Source organism: Rissa tridactyla, chromosome 8, assembly GCF_028500815.1.
Source record: "Rissa tridactyla isolate bRisTri1 chromosome 8, bRisTri1.patW.cur.20221130, whole genome shotgun sequence".
Classification (NCBI taxonomy): Eukaryota; Metazoa; Chordata; class Aves; order Charadriiformes; family Laridae; genus Rissa; species Rissa tridactyla.
In genome coordinates, this window is record NC_071473.1 from 20,868,568 (window position 1) to 20,892,221 (window position 23,654).

At 43.4% G+C, this 23,654-nt stretch overlaps 1 protein-coding gene and 1 non-coding gene across 12 annotated transcripts in view; both read right to left on the minus strand.

Moving 5' to 3' along the window:
* Positions 1-23,654, minus strand: part of COP1 (COP1 E3 ubiquitin ligase) — a 134,882-nt gene that overhangs the window by 16,783 nt on the left and 94,445 nt on the right. For 8 of the 11 annotated variants that reach the window (XR_008468238.1, XM_054213199.1, XM_054213195.1 and 5 more), the window contains 3 exons: positions 22,803-22,920; positions 17,869-17,993; positions 16,617-16,777 (listed from right to left, as the gene is read on the minus strand). Coding sequence is in view for 8 of the 11 variants with exons in the window: in XM_054213199.1 (XP_054069174.1) it covers positions 16,617-16,777; positions 17,869-17,993; positions 22,803-22,920 (404 nt within the window). In the remaining 3 variants the exon portion in view is untranslated. Of the gene's footprint in view, positions 1-16,616; positions 16,778-17,868; positions 17,994-18,965; positions 19,186-20,395; positions 20,589-22,802; positions 22,921-23,654 lie in introns of those variants that run through there. The other 3 variants (XR_008468239.1, XM_054213200.1, XR_008468240.1) reach the window with 3 other exon arrangements.
* LOC128914421 (small Cajal body-specific RNA 3) lies at positions 3,442-3,576 on the minus strand. The gene has a single exon (XR_008468292.1). It is a non-coding gene; the product is annotated as a small Cajal body-specific RNA 3 (non-coding RNA).

The window sequence follows — 23,654 nt, forward strand, 5'->3', positions numbered from 1 at the left end:
AAAACCCCAAACATATTTCTTGTATTTTCTATGTGACACATATATATGTGTGCCACAGAAGTGAAATCACCAGGACCTGGTGAGATAAAAGAAGGGACAAATTTTTTCTTGCAGAGAGAAATCAAGGCACAAACAATAACATTAGCATGTGTATAAACTTAATGAAATTATATCTATACTAAAGCTATTTACAACATACACCTATTTGGGAAAGAGGACTTTGATTTAAGGAATGGAAGTTTAACTAAGGTAAAACAAAACTTTCCATTATCTTGAAAGAATTCACAACCTGCTGCTCTCCTTCAACATCCAATTCAGCTAATACTATAACAGGATCAAGCGCAGCACTACACACCTGAAACCTCCCACAACGCAGACAGGGCCAGGCAAGCTGTACCAAGCCAGGTGGCATTCTTCAGTCTTGAGAAAGAGGAAGCTTTCTCTCCTCAATATACTGCTTCAAAAAATGCCCTGAGCGTGGTGGACACATATTTTCACTAGCCAGAGTATGCAGGAAAATTATGAAGGAGAAGAGATGTTGATAAACTTGAGATTGGCGACAAAAAGTGGCTAGAGCTTACACCTGCGGGCAGCAGGTTCTGATGATACCTGAAACTGCATTTAACATCACAAGCACAAGTTTTCCCCCTGTGCATATTCAAGTCAAAGTTTACTGTCTTCCGTTCCTGTGGTACAGGGTAATCACAAGTAAGGACCGGGCAGCAGAGCTGGGCGTCCTCTCACAGCCAGCAGAACTCTCTCTTCTCTCACAGCCGAGAACAGGGTCAGAGCTGGCATGGTGTATGATCAGCGTGATCTCCACAAATCCTTATCATTATGACAGTACATAAAAGGGAGCCAAACTGGACTTTGTGCTGGGTCACATCTGCAAGGCTGTCAGGAGGAGAGAGCAATCTGTCATTTGTACATGGGAAGAGATGGCAGAATCCCTGATGTTGAAGCCCACAAGCCATTTTTGCAGGTCAGTTTTCGAAGACCACACTGCAAAATGTGATTACCAAATTGTATGTCTGATATTGAAAAAGACAGTACAGTAAACTGAATTTTAGTAAGGTCTGATTGTACATAAAAGGTGAAGAATTTCATTAAACAAAACCATACAGTGTACAGATGATACATATAAGGTTGCTTCTCTAATATGCTACTACTGATGCTTTCTCCATTGTATTTATCTGGGAAGACAAGGGAGTGGAAAGAGAAGACAGCTACGCCTTACATATAAAAGAATGTTAAGAGTACAGCTTTATAGCTTTAGCACAATAAACGCAAAGCGTGACATCTTCCTTACTTTGTTCTGCTGAACGAACTATTCAAAAGATAATAATGAACTTCCCATCATCTGAAGGACTCAATTGTGCTCTGCTGCTCGCTTCCCTGATCCCATCCATCTAAAACACTCCCAAATCCACAAGGACAAGCGAAACCAGCAACAAAAATGCACCTGAGAAATCAGAAATCACTGGGTCATTCAGCTGTTGAAAAGCATTTTAGATTTAAAAATAAAGGATGTAAAACAACCTACCCCACCAAGGACTGAGATTGAAGTCAGAAGAAAAACATAGGATGTCTTTAGACAAGTTCATTGATTTGGGGGGAGGGAGGAGTAATCCAAGTTCTTACAACTAGAGAGAAAAACTCCCTATTCTTCCCTTCACCTTCCACTTTCCCTCTCCTTGACTTGCTCATTCACCTCCCTGCAACTTCCCCTCCCCCAAGACATACCAGGGGGTAGCCCCTGAATTCTAATTGCATTTGCTATTCTCCTAAATCCCGCGTATTTAAATGGGCAAAATTAGCAGGACTTGCCTATCAGGCATTCTCCACAACACTAGATGAGAAGTCACCTGAAGCTGGAAGATGGGCTTTCTTTTGTTTATGGCCTTTAAATAATTCAGAGAGAGGAGTTGTCAAGCTGAATCTGCAAAGCTCCTTTGACTTTGGGCTTATGCCTTTAGACTGCCTGCCTATTGTTTATAAAGACAAAAGGGAAAACATTATGGGGCCGTATTTCTGCATGGGAGGGGAGTCAAGGCCAAGAAGAACAAGGGCTGTCAGGACAGAAGGCATACAAAACAAATGGGAAAGCAAAAGTATACAGTAGGTGAAATGCAGATGTACCAGCAACGCAGCATGAACAAACTGCTGGTTTTGTTGCGCAATATGTGCGACAAAAAGTGCCAGCGCTTTCTTACGTAATGTGATGTCATTCTTTAAAAAGGAAAACCCCAAATGCAAACGGTAGCTTTAATTAGCAATTAAAAGCACAACTTCCCAGATACACAGCTGTGGTCACCTCTCCCAGATCTGTCTCACTCCTGCAAACCAGTGACAGTCATCAGGCAGCGGGCCAGCACTTAATAATCATCCCAAACCTCAGAGAGCGCAATTTTATCCTTTCTTCCTTTTTTTTTTTCTTGTCTCTTTGGGCAGACAAAGATTTAGTGGGTCCTTCCTGGGGACACCAGCAAACCACAGGCAATGGCCCCCAGCATCCCAGGAAGTTCACACACTCCAAGGTGCTTTTTGGATTTTATTATTTTTTTTTTTAATGACTCTGGGGCATGCACAGCTTTGATGGGGTTCTGCACAGTCATTTTCAATTAAAGCTGCAAACCTGGCTTTAGAGCAAATGACAAAGGCGATCAGAGGGCTGGAGCACCTCTCCTATGAGGACAGGCAGAGAGAGTTGGGGTTGTTCAGCCTGGAGAAGAGAAGGCTCCAGGGAGACCTTATAGCGGCCTCTGGCATCTGAAGGGGGCTACAGGAGGGATGGGGAGGGACTCTTTATCAGGGAGTGGAGCGATAGGATGAGGGGTAATGGTTTCAAACTGAAAGAGGGGAGATTTACATTAGATATTAGGAAGAAATTCTTTCCTGTGAGGGTGGTGAGCCCCTGGAAGAGGTTGCCCAGGGAGGTTGTGGCTGCCCCATCCCTGGAGGTGTTCAAGGCCAGGCTGGATGGGGCTTTGGGCAGCCTGGTCTGGTGGGAGGCGTCCCTGCCCAGGGCAGGGGGGTGGAACTAGATGATTTTTAAGGTCCCTTCTAACCCAAACAATTCTATGATTCTATGACCATTTCTTGAAGCAGCAAGAAGAATTGAGAGGGAAGGGGAGCCACAGGATGTGCAGCCCTGCTCCACTCATGCACATCACTCCAACCAGAACGTAATCACCTCTACAGCCAGTTTGCTAAAACTAATGAGGACTTTAAAAAAAAGAGCATTTTAATACAAAACTCTTATTACAGTCTTGCTGTAAACTACCAAGCTAGTTAACTCTTGGTAATTATACTTATCTCTGGATGTGTCAGACAGAACCCCGCACAAGGGCTGTCCCCATGTGGTGGGACATCACATCTGGGCAGCAGAGCTGCTGCCAAGGACACTGCAGGAACTGTCTTGGCACATTACAGGAAAATACACGTATATGGAGGTGAACGATCTGGTTTAGTTGGCTCTCCTAAAGCAGACAGAGACCTCCACTTTGCTCTAGGAAGACTGCAACAGTGGACAAAACATGTTTCTTTTGCCCACAACCGGTCCCAGCAGCTTCCAGTCTTACAAAATGTCATGATAAAAACAGCCTTTTATTACACTATCCTGGGCTTCTAACCATATCAAATTCTAAATGAAATATGATGCACCGCATGCAAATAAGCTAAAGAAAAGAGGATTCAAATAGGAAAATACAATTAAGTGGGCGAGTTTAACTCAGAAGGTCAAAATCATTCTAGCCAGAAGAAAGAGATGCTGCACAGGGCACGCACACACCCCCAACCGCCCTAAATGCAGTCCCGACGGCTCCTTTCTTACTTGCTTGGTGACTGCCAGCTAACAGCAGGGCCCGAAGCTGCAGCACCGTTAATAAGTACCTAAATCTCCTGGCCTTGAATATGCTCCTAAACTCCAGAGAACAGCTTGCCAACAGCGTGCTGCCTGCCAGCATTCCCACAGCAAGGCCATTAAACAGCAAGCTACCTTTTTTTTTTTTTAGAAATAATTTAACTGTGGTACATCCATCTGAAATAAGTATCGCCAGCTCCCAACGGTATTGATCAGAGCCCACTCTCAGGTAGGAGTCCTGAAATGAATTGAGGGGTCAGTGAAGCTCACATGTCATAGCTTGGACACCCCTTAAAAGCAGGATTCTGTTGTTAGCATCACTGCATTGGCAATGAGCACTTGGGGCTGGCAGGGGAGCGGTGGATCATGCTGTGGCTCTGCCGGACACACTGCCCCATGGGCTTGGGTAGCTGGAGCCTGAGCTTCTCCTCCTCTGGGTTCCCAAAGAGGAAACAAAGCTGCTTTAAGGTACTTAATTTTCTGTCCTGGCCACTCCACAGACCCAGCAGCAGCTCAGTTAATGGCAGCTAATGGCAGACCTTTAAGCCATCAGAGGCTTTTGCAGGTGGAGTGCGCCCTTCTTGTTGCATGCCAAAATAATTTCTAGCTAACACACTACACAGATTTAACCCATTCCATCCAACACCTCCTAACAATCTTATTAAAAAAAAAAACCCAAAAAAAACCCCAGAAAGCATTTTACTTTCTAAAGTGCCAGCAAATGAGGAAAAAGCATCCTTCTTCATATGATCTACTCGCAAGCAGCTCGTGATTTCTCAGCACTGCAAGACCAAAAAAGGCTTTCAATAAAGTGAGATCTGGGTAATGTTCTGCATCACTGTTTAAGGACAATTCAATCATCTTTGTTCTGGATTAAGTCTTGCTCCCGATTAATCTTAACAGAGCAATGAATAGGAAATCCATGACTCAGGAAGTAGGCAGATTTTATCTTTAAACCCAATTCACAAGTAAAATCATCTCTCTTACAATGGATAATTCTGCTGCTGTTCAAGTTATTTTCACATAGTGGGTATAAAAAAAAAATTATCTCTAGATACCTCAAATTGAAATGACTGTTTTTAACTCTCCTTGTCATTTTGAATGCATGCAAAGACTAACAATACTGTATCAAAAAGAGCAGCTCAACAATCAAGAAATCCATTAAGCTACCAACAACACTAATAGCAAAAAGGGAAGTTTAAAGAGACTCAAGCATATAAAGAAAAAAAATAATGTAATTTTCCTGCCCAGATTATAGGAGCGAACAGAACCCCCTGTGTTGCGACACAGCACCTTTGATTTTATAATATCCTTCAGCTACATAAATATTAGAACACAAACCCGAGCTCTGCTGACAAAGGGTGAGGGAAGACAAACACACACTTCTGGCATTGGACTTTTTTTTTTTTTTTTTTTTTAGTTAATCTGCTTCATCCTTCCTAGATTTTAGATTGTCTTTCTGAAGAGATGCTGCTGTTGACTCACTCCTCAACAGAAGCCACTGAGCTGAAGCCCGAGCGTATGGCAGGTAGCCGCTGCTCTTCTCTCAGCCTGATGTCTCAAATGTTCCAGAGCACAGATGGTGAGAAATACAGGACAAAACACTGTGGCTATAAGAAAATAAAAATAACTGTCCTCTCTCAGGACTACACAGGACTTATTTCTTGTCGAAGCAAGCTCATACGCGCTGCTACAACCATCAACAGAAGAGCTCCCGTGAAGAATTCACGATCATCTACTGCCCTAGCAAGTGCTTCCAAGGAAGAAAGAAATGATAGTATAAAGAAATGGCCTCTGAAAAAAAGCCGCACACGCAGCACATACACAGTATGCATTTGTCTGGATAAGGAGAGACAACAGGGTTTGGCATGCGTCACATTCGTTACTTCACTAACTTTGATTTGTAGTCAGCTGGACTCAGATTCCACATTCATGTTACCTGAAATTCGTACAGACACCCCAGCCTGGCCGAGAATACACTGGTCTGCATCACAAACCCACCTCAAACCTGCTCGCAAAGGAAAACAACGGGAACTTCAAAAATCTGTACAAAAGTAAGTTTTCATAGCTCCCCTCCCCACTCCAGAATGGGCAATTCCCAGGTTCATGATGAACAGCAAAAGACAAAGATTCAGTGACTGTGGTGGGGTTATGAGGAGGAGACTGTCCTTGTCCCCGCTTCCATGTTCAGACAACTGCTCTTGGGGGAAAAACAAGGAGTCTTAGGAGGGGAAGAAGAGGGATGGCTGCAGAGAGGGGCTGAGTTTGCACTCAAGGGTACGCTGCAAGAGCAACAGCCAAATTGCATCCCTTCACCCTGTAACCACACATCTTACCCATTTACCCAAAAGAAATCTGTAAAGAGCTATTTTTCTTACACAAACATCTGAGCATCAGCAGAGTGATTTTTCACAGTGTGGATCTCTGCTTACTTTTGACAAGGTTAAACATATATATTCATCAGTTTTGAAACAAAGAAAACTCACAAGCTCCCAGTGCAGGCTGCTGCCTGCTTTAACACTAGAAGAGAAGTTCCACAAGCTGCTAACTTCTGTTTTACTTCAGATTTTCACACGTTTCCCAACAACTTAAATTTCTTCTTTTGCATCGTCAAGCTTGAACCTAACGAAAACAATAAGATGAATCCTTTTGTACTAAATAAGGACATTTGTATTTCACTTCCAGCTCATTTTCTCTCTTTTTTTTTTTAACTCCTGCTGGCCCAAAATTATTTGAGCGAACGTGCAAGTTGTGAAGCAAGGTGCACACAGAAGCGGTATTAACCTCCTATTTTAATGAAGGATATTTCACTCTAAACGAGTCAGGACATCCCTCATGCACACACTCCCCAGACTAGACGGGCTTGCCATTATCTGGTGGTCGGAAGAAACTTGGCCAGAGCAGCCGGCTTTGTAGAAAATCTTTCTTGGAAGAAAAAGGCAACGAGGTCTCAACTGACCAACCCAGAAACTAGGGAGAAAAAAAAAAAATGATGTATGCCTGATCTACACTGGGAAACTTGGCTAGCAGCACTGAGCCTCTGCCAGCATGGGTAGTGAGCAGGAATGCAGCTTCTCCTCCTCCTGCTGCAGTTCACTGACATGCTATCTGCAGATTACAGGTAAAAGGAACTCTTTTTTTTTAATTTAATGGATCTGAAACAATCTTTCTTCCCAGTATATGTAATATTGTTTATCTTCCCTCTGGTATCTCTCATTGTTGTAAGTAAATGGGAAACAATGCACTGTCATCGGCCAGTTCCCCAGGCTGACCCAGCTACATCTCTCTGCTTAACTTAATATTCACTTCGACATACTGAAGTAAAACTAGAAAATCCAGTACTGCACCAAACAGCTCACTCCTCTCCAGCTTTAGCAACCAGTAAGAGTTTCGGCGGAGATTACGATATACAATAAGAGATGTAATTGTCTGAAGCAGAGCTTCCCTCGCAGAATTCAAAGCACCTCGTGCAAGGGTGAATGCAACTCCATTCAGCTGCACAACCCCAAATTTAACAGTGTAATTTTGGTCTAAAAGGTACTCATTGAATTACTAAACATAACTTTACTGACATAGTAGCTTTCTCTTCCTTAGAAAGGACTGATTATTATAATTATGTGTGTATCCTATATAAAATAATTACATATCTTAATTACGTATCCAGGTAGTTTCAATTCAGACATGAGACTGCTTTCCAAGGAGCGACCATTTCCACTCTGTACACATAGCTAGCTCATCTACCATTAGCTAGAATTAGATCAAAACACCACCAAAAGGAAACTAAGTCTTATTTAAGTAGGTTAAAAGGTTACAAATCCACATCGCTGTTGGAAAAACCAGTCTGAGCCGTTGTTTTTACAAGGAATGTCATAAAAGCCTTAATTCTTGCTTTACTAACGTGCAATGCAATTGGCATTAAGGTGGTCACAAGTTACTGGGTTTCAAAACACTTTGGGGTTTTGTTACTGATAACAGAAGGGCAGAAAGCACATGAAAACCTGCAGAACAGTTGCCCAAAGCCAAGCAGTAACTATATTAATGCAGAGACTTACATAAAGTAAAGCCTTTGCAGAGAAAACCACCTGTGCATAAATGCTTCTACTTCCATTTCACCCAGAGGTTAAATTATCTGATCAAAATCCTGTGCTAGAAAGAAAAAAATCAGTTCATATTTTTTCCACTTCCTTTAGACTCTGTAAAACATTAAATCCTTCCATTAAAATTGCTTAATTAGGAGTGCTAGAGCAAAAGGTTGATGCAGCTCATGAGCTCTGACTACTGAATGATGGTGGCCTGGCAGGACTTGCCATCAGCAGATGCACCGAAGAATGTTCTAAAAAACAATCAGAGACTTCATTCAGTGCCAATCAGAGACTTCAGCAGATAGATGGGACTTCTAAAAAACAAAACCAAAAAAGCCCTCATGAACTAGCAGTGGAAAGTAAAGCAAAGGCTACTCATGTAGGAGATGCTCTTGACTCGGAGGAGACCATCTTTGTTTGGAGCTTGAAATCAGGCACTAGATGCTGGCTCAGTACCTACAAAACTTGCCCGGCTCCTACAATGACTGCTTTCAACGGAGTTTGCTCCAGGACACTATGGATAATAAGCACTATAAAAAGCCCAGAAAATACCAGAGATGGACCTTGCTACCCAAAGGCTAACAGCTGTGGGGGAAGAGAGAGCATGTGCCCACCACCCCTAATCCCTAGGGCAATAAAGGGCGAAATGCCTGTGAGACAAAAGCACAACACTAAGAACAGGCATGGGAAGAGAGGAGCTTACAACTCATGACAAGTAGGTTTCCAGGCATCATTTGAAAAGAAATAAAACAAACCAACCCAAACCTTACAACAGCCTAATCAACTATTTAATCAGCATCTCTAGAACCCAGCAGGATACATATCAGAGTTCAGACCAAGGGGCTCAACAACAACACTGATGAGGTCGGGTGGGAAAAGGAAAAGACACAGTTGTACAATTATTTAATTCGAAAAGCAAATGTCTCTGAATACAAACCTACCCTTTTTCTCTCTCCACCCCAATATATAAGGATGACCCCGAGTATCACCCTAATACAAATAAATTTCTATTAAGTTATACTGCTTGGGAAATAGCTTATGTGAAAGGCCACGCAACACATACTGCTGCACTTCAGCTTGTACCTTGCAATGTTATGGGTCAGCAGGGAGTTGGGGATGGAGTCAGGAATGAAGTCCTGGTTGCAGGTGAATTCCTGACTTGGGTTCATCTGTTAAAAAAACCCTCATACTTGAATAAAGAATTGATGGTTACTAAAGCAGCAGAGTCCCAACAGGAGAGAAACATCCGCTTACAAGTTTAATGACAGCTGCACAGAGACTTCTTTGCATCCCCAGTTCATAGCATGTATCATAGCAATACAATCTGTGATTGCATCGGGATGCTCTTATTTCTTTAAAGCCTAAGAAACAAGGAGAGCCTGCTCAGACCTCTGCTTGCACCAGCAGTGAACTGCAATCCATTATCTGTACAGCTGCACCATTGGGATCAGCTACTGGAACTGTAACGTCAACAGCACTCGGAGTTATGTTAACCACTATGTCATTCGCTTGCTCTAGGAAAGAGATGACTCCAATAAAGAGGACCTCAGTCCGATCTACAGCATGCTGTCTACTTCTCTTGGCATTAGAACAGACACACTGGTAAGCAAATATCAGTTGTAAGAGTCTGAAAGAGTAAATGCTGCCTTCGTTCATGAAACATGCGCGACTTTGATCTGCCTTCGCTTCAAAAAAAACATCATCCCCTTGGCAATTTTTTGCGATTGTGCACGGAAAAAAAAAAGCCTCACCTTGTAGAAGGAGAGAGAAATTGAGTTTGCAAATGTAAACTTAAAACCAACAAAGAAGAAAAACCCGAGCCACCTGCATTTCTTGGAGAAGCTATTCTTAAAATAGAAGCTAGAATATCAGAGTGCTGCAGTACCACAGGGGACCTGAACTTCCAGAGCTGAACGAAAGCAACAGATTCATCCCCTCTGTTGGCATCGGCAGCAGGGTCAGCCGCTCTGTCTGCATCTAGGAAATGAAGAGTTAACATAGGCACCGATGTCGTGCCACCTTGAGCCCTGAAACAGCAAAATAAATGGTGTAATACGCTCCCCCTCCACCCCCAAACACATTTCATCCCTGCACATGCTCGACCTCAGCAGCAGTGGGGTGCAGCAAATGATGGCTCTCACCAGGTAAGAAGCTCAGAAGGTGTCCTGCCACTGGGGAGAGGCAATACTGAAAGAACATTCACCAACGTTTTTCTTCTTCTACAGAAGACTCAAAATTAAACACTTTCCCCTAAAGCCTGTCATTTGCATAATCACATTATCAAGATGGTCTTTCACATGGGCTGAAGTGTCAACACACCGAAATTTCAATATAATGCATGAACTGTTAATAATAGAGTATGATTTGTTTTCCCCATGAAGTTCTCTGCAGTTGGACTCCAAGAGTTGTTATAAGGAGGAAAATACTGTGAGTCACCTGAGTATTTTTTAATTCATTCTCCTCAGCTACAGTAAAAACAGAGCCCAAAATGAGCATCTGAAGAGATATGGGTATGAAAGTATATGAGTATGTTCAACAAAGCAGCATACATACCGAACTTGTGATATCTTATCTGCAAGGCAGAACTATTCTGAATATGAAAAGAGTTTTCAAGCAGCATATAAAACAATATATACAGTGTGTCTTGATATACATAAGTCATATGCTAAGATTTGGGGGGAAAAAAAAATTCAAGCATGTATAATGTTGATGTACCTTTTCATATTCTTGGTCTTAAAGAAGATTTGAGTTTTTCAAATGAGTAACAGAGGAATAGACATGAAAAAGGTAGGATGGAAGAGGAAGAGAAATAAAATAAATACAGTTACTACCTAAGGAAAGCGTGAAGTAATAAAAGTCATACAAAACTTCTTGTTTAAAGCATTGCCAATGGCCAGAGAGCAGAGGGCACGTCAAGAGGAGTGGGAAGCCATCGCACAGAGAGCTGAGAGCTTCACATCTCGCATGCCACGGGGCTTAGACGGCTTCCAGGGGAGAGAGGAAAATCTTTGAAGATCTTCAGGAGGGGGAGAAAAACCCCATAGAATAAACCCGATCAAAGTCGCATCTCCTTGCTTTTCCTAAAAGCTGCTCATTCTTAGCCTCCCATAAACTGCTGTGCATTTTGATCAGGAAAGAGAAGATGAAGACCTCCGCGTTGCCAGGATGAAGCAGGAGCGTGGTACTGCACTGGAGGACAACCTGCAAGAATAGCGGTTTGGGAGATGCTGCACACGAATGCTGTGTGGCCAGCGCGGGTCTAGGAAAGAAAGCCTGAGTCAGAAAAGAGTGAAAAATACTGCGGTTGAAGCTACTCGTGCTGCTACCCGTGCCAGCAGCTGGTATCAGAGGCAGGCAAGGGACAGCTTGGGTCTGAGCACTCCGGGCAGGCATTTATCTCAAACTTTGGATTACTACCTAGATATATCTTAACCGACATCTGACCAACTAGTTGAGGATGCTGCAAAAATAAAACAACACTGCGTTGAAGCTGGAAGTCAAAATTCTCACTTGTCTGAGCCTTTAAAATTTCAGCAGCAAAGCAGAACAAAAAAATACCGAGTCTTACACTAGTTTTCTCCCCCAACCCCCATTGGGATTCATATTTCAAGTTACAAGAGATGTAGTTACAGTCGATACAAGTTACTTAAGAATGACACTGAATAAGCATTTGGTTATTTGGGAATGACAAAGGAGGTTTCCTTTTTAATGTTCATAAGTCATCCAAATTAATTAGTGCTTTAAAATGGCAATGAATCACTTCCAGAAATAATTTGTATTAGCTAAATTAATTCCAGTGAAGTGAGCCAATTTGCTGATTGTAAATTACCAGAGTCCCTGACTAGCTCTCGTGTATGTTGTGTACCATTTATTAGGCTACTGGGAAACAATGGATGGCTACTTTTCATCAGTGAACAAGATTACAGCCCTATTAAGTGACCAGCTTACTGCGGTACAATTATAGGTTTCTATTTAAAGAATTTAAGCCAGACATCATTAAAAAACAAAACTGTATGTTCACAGGAAAGGAAAAATAAATGGAAGAGAAAACTTATTTTCTGAAAAGATGCACCAAAAACTTATTTAAAGGGAATATTTCCACCCTCTTAGATTAACAAAGAGAAGTTCAGAGACGCAAGGCTAATTATGGAGATACTCCATCACATGACAGTGCCTAGAGGCAACCTGAAGCCCAGAGTCCCAGAGCCGACTTCTCTCACTCACGGCTACATTATTGTTTCAAGACTCCCCTAAATTAAAATGACTTTTGAAGAGCAACAATGAGGTGAGAAAATATGTTTCTGCTCTCCCTCGTCAGGCAGAGAGGACACTTTCATAGCATTGCCATGCTGCTGCTCTGAGAGCCTTCCTCCCAAGCCCCAGGAGACCTCAGCATCCATCCAACACATACCACCCCCTACCCGCCCACTGCCGTGAGATGATTTGGCTAAGGTCTGCAGCACTCTTCTCAACGGATCTCCCTTCTTTACCCCTCCAAAAGAAAAAAAGATACCTGTACATAAAGCTTTACCTAAGCTAATTTGCATGGCATTCTCCTGCTCTTATCTATATCTCCTCACTGGTATCAAAGCCTCAACATTTCTGCTTGAGAAATCTTTCCCTGGCTAACCTGCTTATCGGCAGTAATGAATACTCCTGCAAACAGGTATAAAATTAAATGGCTTCTTTGCAGTGATTATGATAGATTGAACCATGCTTAATCTACATAATCAAATTGCGTCTGTGTTCAGCGGTAATACCTTTTTGCTGTCCTGGGAGCAGCCTTGGTTTCTCTTTTGACAGCTTCTTTCTGAGAAACACTAACCATGACTGGGAAAGGGTCTACTTGAGGTGCAATTATTTAACACAGCTGTATGAGGCACATCTCGAACTCTGCAATATGGCAAAGTGGGTCCAAACAAAAGGTGTCACCTTTAGGGAAGGGGAAGACATCACCTAGGACACGTAAGGGAAAATGAAATACAAACCAATCTCTTCCAGCTACTACCCACATACCTAGACAAAACCGGAGTGACCCTCCCAAGGAAATGAAACATCTCTACTCACCCAGCTGCAGTGAGCCACTACCACTACTATGATTTCCTTTCCACATGCAAGAGCATCCCTACATGCAAGAGCATCATCTGCTTACATGCTAATGAAATAGAAGAACGTACCCTCCAGGCATCCTCTCAAGACCAGATTCACATTTCAAATTCAGCTGGCTACATCTCACAGAGGTGACAGAAACAAAAGGATGGCACAGGTATATTATAAAATCCCCAACTTGGGAAATAAAAGAATTGGGGTCAGGGAAGGTTCTGAAATGCATCTGTATGCCTAACTCATGTTTATCAGGTCACTTGGGCCAGACGTGTCCTGAAGCTTTCTGTGCTTTGAGATACTGATCAACTTTTAGCATAAAATGAGAAGTGAGAAATGGTTTTCCCCACAACCTATAAATAAGTGCTATTTAAAAAAAATATTAAACAGCCTATTTACCTTTGTCCAAAACACAGCACTGAAAGAAGCAGAGCAAAGCTTTGCTTCCTGATGTACCTGTTAAGAGGTTTTATGTTTGATTGTTTTGGGGTGGTTTTTTTTCCCCCCAAAGAGTCTAACAAAACTACTAGCCTTCAAGCCAGTGCTTATTTCTAAACATCAACTAAGAGCTGCAAAGTGAGTAATCCTGATGCAAAATGCTATTAAGCACTTGCAGAGAACAGTTTCTCTCCCTCATTATTTGACACACGTGGAAAGAAGGTGCTGGCTAGATCTCTGCAGTTGGAAAGGTGACAGCTCTAGCAAAAAGGTCCCTGCATCTTCGTAAGCAAAGAGAAACCAATGCAAAGGAAAAAAAAAAAATTGGCTTCTGGCAAGGGCTGCTTGGCACAGCTTGACTTTGGCTCAGGAGGAAGTAAAAGCTTGAGTTACATAAAAATAGATTTAAGAAAAAAATCAGTGACATTTCATCTGAAAGTTTTAGTTAAGTTTTAATTAGGATCCGAGATTTTGCACTTAAGTGCATGAAGTGAAGGAGTACATGTACTCACACTTCCCAAGATAACTGACAGATGTGAAACTTACTCATCTCATCTCGAAAGGTTAATTAAAGAACAATCCTTGAGAGCAACACCATGGGGAAACCGAGGAGAGTCTGCATCTCCCCCCTTGGAAACACTCCAACTAGCAAACTGAAGCTACTGCCCAGTGACCGTGGCACGGAGACAAGTGAGACAGCTTTGAACCAGCCCACCAAGGCACGGAGAACAGCACGCCCACACCAGTAAAAAGCTTACCTGGATGTGCTCCCTCTGGCTCTGGGGCAGGTTTCCCAGCCCGCGCTGTGCTCTGTACAGCTGCTAGGCTGGAGCCACTTCGACACCGGCACCCTTCAGCAGAGCAGGCACGATCACTGCCAGCAGTGAAAGGTAGGCATGGTAGCTCTTATAATTAGGAAACTAAAGCAGAGTGACTCACCCGGGATCAAAGTCTGCCATTAAGCCAGAAATAGGCTGTGGGTTCCCCGATTCCCGCAGACAGCACTGTGAGGCAAAGGCCTTCTCCAGTTCATCCGAGTATCATTAAAAAACACACCAGCTTTTAGGGACGTCTGTATATATGAAGCTCATTTGAAAAATTTCATGCTATATTTAAGAAACATTATTAAAATGGAGAATAAAATAGAGTTCCATTGCTTGAGCAAGGCTTTCTGGACATCAGTGATCTTTGGCTGTGCAGTAATTTAATTTCCTAAGAACATGAGCAAAGGCTCAATTAGGTCAGAGAGGATCGCTGCGCCGGTACAAGAGGGAAGAGAAATGTGTGGCTGCATCATTGAAGAGTACTCCTCATCTCAGAGGGACCAGAGAGATGGCGCAAGGAAGCATTCAGGCCTCTTGGCAAAAGCAAGCAAGGCTGCTTGCTCAATATGTAAAGCAGGATGGCATGCACCACAGGCAGAGGTAAAACATAGAAGCAAAACACTCAGCAGGTAGCTTTCAGATCACAGGTGGTTTTTTGCTACTTCCTTTACAAAAGAGAGCCAGGTACTGTGCTGCCACAGGAGGAACAGGCTCATTTAGAAGAAGCCCAGGAAAGCAGAGGAATGATGGGAAAAAAAAAAAACACAATAGAATAGTGATGGATTCTGAATGCTGCTTAATGGACTGAAGCCTGAACGTTATTTGGTGCAATCTTGATGGGTCTGATTTAACTATTATATTTTTGCACAATGTTTTTCATAGCGGTTATGAAGAATTGCTTGACAGCCCTTTGTGACTGCTCAAAACTTTGTCAGTCACTTAAGCAGAAGGTCTCTCAGAGTAGAGCACATTAATCAGAGAAAAGGCTGATAAGGAAGATATGAAAGGAGTGGACAGTAACTGAGACAACACAAGGGGTGAGACACCACTGTTAGTCTGTTGCCTGTAGAAATGCTGCGTGGGAGGTCAGTGGGCAGGACAATCCGACATAGAAACACTGCAGCGAAGAAAGTCCAGGGAAGGGCATTTCTGGACACACAGGTTCCTGCAGCACATTTTTATCCAGCAAAAAAGATGGATTACGCAACTTCTAAGAGCCACTCTTCATCTGAGACGTGACATCTGTGTATACCAAATCCTCCTAAATCCCCAGACAGAAAGAAGCTGGTGACCCTGCATCATTTACTCATGCCCACCATTCAACGACAACAGCTCACTTTTTACTTTGGAAGTGCAGTTTCAGATGCTAAGGTTTATTTTTATTTTGATTCAGAATTGCCTGTCTGAAGTAAGCTTATACCAATAACAACGGAATCACACTTGTGGGGGCAGTTTCTTCATACAGAAACAGACTGGTAGATGTCATCCTTCCAAAACACTATCTTTGTGAACGCAACATGTCAGGACATCAATTAGGCAATGTTCCACTTCAGCTACTTGGAAGACTGTATTTAGCATGAGCTTCTCTCCTTTGCCTCCCAACAAGCCCATGAAGTACCTGATCTGCAAACCCTTGTACATACAACTTCCTCAAGTTTTGTTGGTGTTTTTTTTTTTTAAATGCAAAGTTTTCAAGAGTAGCATTTTGTTCTGAATCTAAAAGCAGCATTTTGTTCTCCAGAGCAGCCTTGTGCTGAAAGGCCACTCTCACAAAAGCTGCGTCAGGTTTGCCTGCAGCATTAGTACACCTGCTATGTATATGAATTAAGTGTCACTGGAACAGTCACTGAGGTGACTGCAGCTCGGGCTTGCGTCCTTTACATATCTACTCATCAAAACACAGGGGCTGTACATCAATGAGCAGGCCCAGATAGACACAGTAACATTGAGATAAGGTTCCACGGCAAGTATCTGCAGGTGCCTTCGTTAAAGCAACAAAAGAAACCTGATAATGCTCCCATCAACAACATTAAGTGCCAGACGTGCAATGCTACTTTTGGGATTTCAGCTGCCAGGTGGAGAAATTCAGACACCCAGGTGGAAGAGTTAAGGGCACAGCAGTCCCTTCTCCCCCACCACCTCCCAGCACTTCAGTTACCCTGCAGATCTTCACATTCTTGCACTGATCTGCAACACCAATAAACAGGAAAATATCGAGTGCAGTCAAACCCTCAGCAATGCTATTTCGTAAGAAAGCAAGAGGCATTCGTTTTGCACCCGGCTGGGGTGTCTGAGCAGAAAGCTTACCCCATCTGGTAGTGCCCTCCAGCATACAGCACTCACAAACTCATTTGTGTCATCTTCTTTCCGGTCCTTGTCCAGGACACTTTTAACTGTATCAAACTTGAACGTCAGCAGTGTCTTTGAGAGGCCCTTATAGTATAGGTAAAGGGAATTATTTTCACTTCCTAGAAATAAAATAAATATACAAGATTAGGTTCTGGTAGCAGGAAAAGAAATAAGACCTCTTAGCTCTTTCATTGTTTAAGACAAGACCGGACATTTCCTCCTTGTAGTTACTCAGTGGTGCCTCGGCAACTGGCAGTTCTCCATAGCAAACTTTCATGATGCTTAATAACACAGTTTGTTTTGTTTTTGTTTTTTTTTTTTTTTAACAAGACAACTGCAGTATGCACCACGCTTGCAAAACATACAGAATCCCAACCGTCCCCCACAACTTCCTTAGGGCAGAACAGGGGATCTGCACTACCACATGGAACACTGCTATACTCAGCCTGCTCAGCATTACAGCTCTGAGGCACTGTCATAGTTTTGCTTGCTGTAATCAAGGACGACAGTTTGGTCTGTGGAGGTTTAAGTAAGAGAGACTAGACAGTGTGCAGGCTTTATTTAGAAATCCATCCCAATTTCTGCCTTGCAAGCTGTACAGAGATCAGAGTATACACAGACTAAGGCCCTCCCTTCAGTGCTGGCACAGCTGTCCTGCTCATTCTGCAGCAATCAGCCTGCCACCGCTTTCCCACCAAGACCTGGGGATTTACACAGATTCAACAATTCAGCTTAAGCAGTAAAAAACCAGAAGCTGCTGCAGGATGATTTAGTTTTCTAGGCAGCTGTCCACAATGAAGGCATTATTGCTTCGCCATGCAGAATGCCATACCAAGTGACAAGTACAGGACCACTCGTGTGGTCCAAGCTACTGCCCTTCCCTAGAAGGATGCATGAGGATGTGTCAGTTGATAAACTTGAACAACATGATATCAACAGTGGCTACGTTAGCAGCTGACTTTTGGTGACAGCAAGCCTGAATCAGCATATACAAATAATTCATCTGAAATGGTAGAAAACCAAGGACCCCAATCGTTCAGGGCTCCTTACGCCATTCCCTGGGAAGGAAAGGAAGGGGAAAGTTCAGGATAATCCTCTATTAAAAAGCCCGTGCAGCTACATAATACTACTGCTGGTGTGCTTTGGAATTGGAGAGGCACCAACCCTGAGGAGTCCCATTAGCATTCATAAGGATAGCTGCTCTACTCACCACAAGCGATGTAGTCTCCATTGGATGCGAGCCCAACAAAATTCTTCTCGTTGATGTGACCCTTGAAGGAGCGTAAGCAGTGAGGCTTCCCTACGTTCCACAGCTTCAGCTGACTGTCTGTTGACCTGGAAACAATACCTGAAGTTACCCCTGCTGCCATACTGCTGATACTCCTCGCTTGCAACCCTGCTCCTTAACACCCTACTTGCAATGTAAATGTACAACGTCTTAGCGCACTCCCAAGGATTTATCCCGCTTTCAATCATATGCAACTCAGCTCGAACTCAGAAAGGTATCGTGTTATTTTAGAAGCCTGTCAAAACACATTACATGTTTGAATAAAAAACTTCCCCCAAGCGTTATTCTTCCTTTCTCCTATCAATTTCAGAGTCCTCCACTGAACTGTACATACCTTGCACCATCGCTGCCTCGTCCAGATCCCCACAGATCCAGGACACACTGAATATATATATTTTTTTTTTTTTCCAAACTTATACAGCATGGACAAAATTTGTTCCTTTCTTCGTGCTGCCTACAACTCTCATTCATGCCTTTACAGGATTCGGATAGGAAGCAACCTCCTCCCTCTCCAGCTGCCCTGAAAGCATGTTGTCATCTCTCTGCCCAATACCAAGCAGCAGCATATAAAAACCTACCGGGGGTCAGAGTTGCTGTTAGCATTAAAATGATGTGGTTTTCTCATGTGTAATTGAGACTGCATGCATACAGATCTCAAACTCCCACTTTTTTCACCTTGGCAGCAAAGCTAGATATTACTGTTAAAAATATACAAACTCTGCTGGTATTAAATCAAAATTGATGTTTTTCATTGTTCCCCCAGATACAAACATACCTGCCTTCAAAATATTTTTCTACTTATTGTGAGCAAACACTTTGCCTTTGGCAAAAGAAAGGAGGTGGAGGTATAGTCTCCTCCAGCTGGCAGAGCTCAACTGAAATAGGAAAATCCTAGGTTTCCAGGAGATACAGGATTAATTTATTTCCCTACGCCTGAGGGGACACGAGCCCCTCTCACTTCCCAGGCATTCTTCTCTAGCAGTTGCCAGGCTCTGATATTCTGGCACTCACTGACTTACAGTAATACACTCCACAGAAGGTGAAGAAACACTGATGTGGTGGGACTGGAGCTCCGTGAAGCCACCCTTGAGGAAATGGGTAGTGCTGTTTTGATTTTCAATTTGAAAGAGAATGGGAGCAGGACCTGTCAGCCTCCTGGGTGGGAGGAAAGGGAGGTAGGTAACACTCCCCTCTTACAAGTCACATCACCCAACCTTGATGCCTTCTGAATATTAAGAGCTGAAAGGAAAAAAAAACCCACCCAATAGCCATCAAATAGTACCAATGATATAACAAGTTAGCCGTGCACCAATGTCACATTTACCTAAAAATACAGCACAAAAGAGTAGCGATGCACCTCATGCTATACTGCAAAAACCTTATCTCAGCCCTCAATGACAGCTGAAATGACAAAGGAGAGATAAGGGAGTTGCAGCAAGATTTGTTACTCATTTGTAATAATAGTATGAGGTCAGATCAGAACAAAGGTATGAACTTTATCTGTAATACTCTGACTGAAGCAGGAGTGCTTTCCTCATCCCAGGTCTTGACCAAGGGGGGCCCTAAAAGAGAGTATTCAGCTTCTCTGCCTGATGCTTGTTCCATGTCCATCTCTGCCCTATGCTGCCGATCACCCTCCCTTCCCTTCTCTTGTCCTTACCATCACAGCAGCAGCAGAAAGGGCAAAAAGGTAGATACCACTGCTTTTTTTTTTGGCCCACAAGTACAGGGAGGTGCCTTCTGTGCTATTAGGGCAGTCATATTTTTAAAACGCTGCTTTTAAAAGCTTCAGAGTTGCCTAGAAACTAAACTTTTCTGAAGGCAGGGTAAAGCAGCAAAAGACTAATCCCTGGTCTACAAGCTGTCAGATTCCTGGGACACCTTCTGCTATTAGCTAACCCCTAACCCATCAAGATGACCTCATATGTATAGACACTTAACCTCTGCACTCCAGTAGCATACACTCTAGATCTCTTCATTAAAATAAAACACTTAAAGTCTATTACTAATGGAATGCTTTTACTGTTAACAAATTCCCTTCAAGCTCTAGCCACGTTTGCATTACTTCGGATAAACGTACCATAAAAGAAGAAAGTTATCCGCCACTGGACTGCAAGGAGAAGAAAAGGCCATTGATTCTGCTGGTGTTACACTGCTGCTCTTGTTTCATACCCTCTCCAAAAAAATACCATAGATGCACTGCTCAGTTAAATCTGTCTCTGTAAATCAGCACTGCAATCAATGTGTTGTGCTAAATACCAGGCAGTTCTGAACACCCTTGAGGTCAAAACCTAACTCCACAAGGCAAAGTAAATCAATGCAATCTATAAAACAGCTTTAGCTAGCAATCTGGAGAATCTGAATATACATATGATTTTTCCCTAAAAGAAATCAGTCCCTGATTTTTGAGCATCACTACTGCCATCTCCTCTCCTCAATTTGCAAAAGACAAACACAAAAAATAACCTGCTCGCTCTGACGTTTCTTTCTGTTCACTCAGAAAAAGACAGGTGAACCCTCCAGTTAGTCCTCTCCCCCTGTTGTTGCCTGTCCAAGTCTGCCAGCTCTCTCGATATTCCTCCCAGGACCGTGGGTTAAGCTTTCTCCGATGGTCAGCTCAAGCAGGATAGGGCCATTATGTCCTGAAACATCCCATAGATGACGCTCCACTGGCATATAAAACTTTCCATGGCTGTAAAACTTTCCCAGCCTCCTCCTGCTTCTATTAAACACTTTCTTCTTACCCAGATTTGGTTCAAAGCATTAAATTAAGTTTTCTCTATACTAGGTATTAGTTTGCACCCTTACAGAGTTATAGCGTTAATGGAAATAAGAGAGGAGCTGATTAAACATAAACACTACCAGAAACCACCAGGGAATCTTCCACCACACAGCCCAGAGTAACTCACTAGCAGCCTGAACACACCTCAAAATGCTCTGCTTTGGCTTCAGGCTTCTAGAGCAAACTGTGAAAACATGGAACAGAGCCAAGCTGGATAATCACCAGCTCAGTACCAGGCAGCAGGTGTACTTTCTGGGACTATCTCTACCCCTGTGATCCATCCCTGCCACCCTTGGGTGTTACACACAAGCACGTTGAGATCAAAGATTCCCCTGCAACACCCATTGCATTTTCCCCACCACGTGGGGAACCAACCTCTGGTTTACTAGAATCACAGAATCATAGAATTGTCTAGGTTGAAAGGGACCTTTCAGATCACGGAGTCCAACCATCAACCTAACACTGACAAAAACCATCACTAAACCATGTACCTCAGCACTACGTCTACCCATCTTTCAGATACCTCCAGGGATGGCGATTCCACCACTTCCCTGGGCAGCCTGCTCCAATGCTTGATAACCCTTTCAGCGTAGACAATTTTTCCTAATATCCAATCTAAATCTCCCCTGGTGCAACTTGAGGCTATTTCCTCTTGTCTTATCGACTGTTACTTGGGAGAAGAGACTGACCCCCACCTCTCTACACCCTCCTTCCAGGTAGTTGTAGAGAGCTATAAGGTCCTCCCCTCAGCCTCCTTTTCTCCAGGCTAAACAACCCCAGCTCCTTCAGCCACTCTTCATAAGGCTTGTTCTCCAGACCTCCCACCATCTTCGTTGCCCTTCTCTGGACATGGTCCAGCACGTCAATGTCTTTTTTTGTGGTTAGGGGCCCAAAACTGAACACAATATTCAAGGTGGGGCCTCACCAGTGCCGAGTAAAGGGGGATGGTCATGTCCCTAGTCATACTGGCCACTATTCCCAATACAGGCCAGGATGCTCTTGGCCTTCTTGACCACCTGGGCACACTGCTGGCTCATATTCAGGTGGCAGTTGATCAACACCCCCAGGTCCTTTTCTGCCAGGCAGCTCTCCAGCCACTCTTCCCCAAGCTTGTAATGCTGCATGGAGTTGTTGTGACCAAAATGCAGGACCCGGCACTTGGCCTTGTTGAACCTCGTACCATTGGCCTTGGCCCATCCATCCAGACTGTCCAGATCCCTTTGCAAAGCCTTCCAACCCTCAATCAGGTTGACACTCCCACCCATCTTGGTGTCATCTGCAAACCTACTGAGGGTGCACACTATTGAAGAGGCTTGTAGCCAGTCATTCAAACCTTTCACTATGTGATCTGACAGACATGCTCATTCCCACATGACTGAAAACCTACCTAGAACTGAGGCAGCCACATCTGGCTCTGGGGCAGCTCTAGGAACATTATTCTTCAGGGCCGCCGTGGAAGAGCTTATGGTCTACCCTGGCTGAAAAGCTGCATACCATTAGGTCCACAAAGCACTATTTCTTGTCTACTTTCTAACCCAAGTATAATCCTAAAAAGGGCCTTCATAGAGCAAATTAATGAATTACCAGAGAACAGAACAGTCAGTCCTACTTGAGTTGCTTTCAGGCTGTGGCCTAAACCTCCTCTTCAGACATAACAGCATCATTTGATCACTTCTGTCACTCATCAGATGTGTTTTACTGCAGATTACTATCCTCAGGGCTCTGCTGGCAGCCTTCTCTACAGCAGAGCTCTGGTCAGGAGCATCCTCTGCACACACAGCCCTTTGGGAAGCTGCATGTGAACTCTTTTATAAAGTTAGGGCTTGAGGTCAGAAGCTACATCTAGTTGCCCTAGTATTCCTGTTGAGCATTTTAGCTCCACAAGACAGAGCAGAGCGACACCAGGAGTGAATTTCTATTTTTGTCTTAGAAGAAAAAGCCATGATCTGCTTCCCAAAAGCACAGCAGCTACTGCGTGCACCCACCCACAGAGATGAACTTGCACGATGACCCTGAAGAGCACTGGAAAGCAAGGGCTACAAAGTCTTTAGCCTAAAGAAAAGGCAGTACTTACGCAGAGACGATTTCTTCCCCGCTCACAAATTTTGCATAGGAGACTGCCTTGCGATGCCCTTTGAACACCATGATTGGCTGCTTAGTGTTGCGAAGATCGTAGTAGTGAACACAGTGATCTGGAGATAAGAAAGAAAAGGGGCAGAATTTAATTACCGGACCTCGAATAGTCAGCTCACAATAAGAGTCCTGCCTGCAGCTTCCACATCTCACTTAAAGCCTTGCCTAGGATAAACAGTCTGCGCTGCAGGAAAGAAGTGTCTAAGCAGGCTTCTTAAAACAGCTCTAAAATTCAGTCCGTAAGGGTCCAAGTGGCCTTTCAGAGAGTCACTGATGGAAAAAGGTGAATCCACGTGTGTGTGTGCACACACATGCATCTCCCCGCATACCCCATTTGGCCCATGTGCAAGCCAGCAGCTAAAATGACCCTCGCCTCTCCTGCCTGGCTTCTTGTCTCCCACCTATGCCACTTCAATTACCATTTCTAATTCCCTGCACCACGCCCTCTTCCTTCAAGCTGTTCCCTCTCTTGGAAAACTGTTGAAGCCAAGGCTAAAAACTCAGTCTGTCTGCTATTTAAACGGGATCATGGAAAATGGGGATTAAAGTTCTTATGCTTACCCTAAATGGATAACCTCCATACTTTTGTTTTTTTGCTTCTCTCCTTCGATTTTATTAACAAGAAAGAGAATTAGCATTTCTGCTAATGAGAGTACAGACTAAATTCCAGTTCTTAAGATTTAATTCACAGATGTGCCGCAGTGCCGCAACCAAATAAAAGGGATTCACAACAGAATTAGCAATACATTTTATTTTCTGCACAACTAAACATCAATTCCCAAGAAAACAAGAA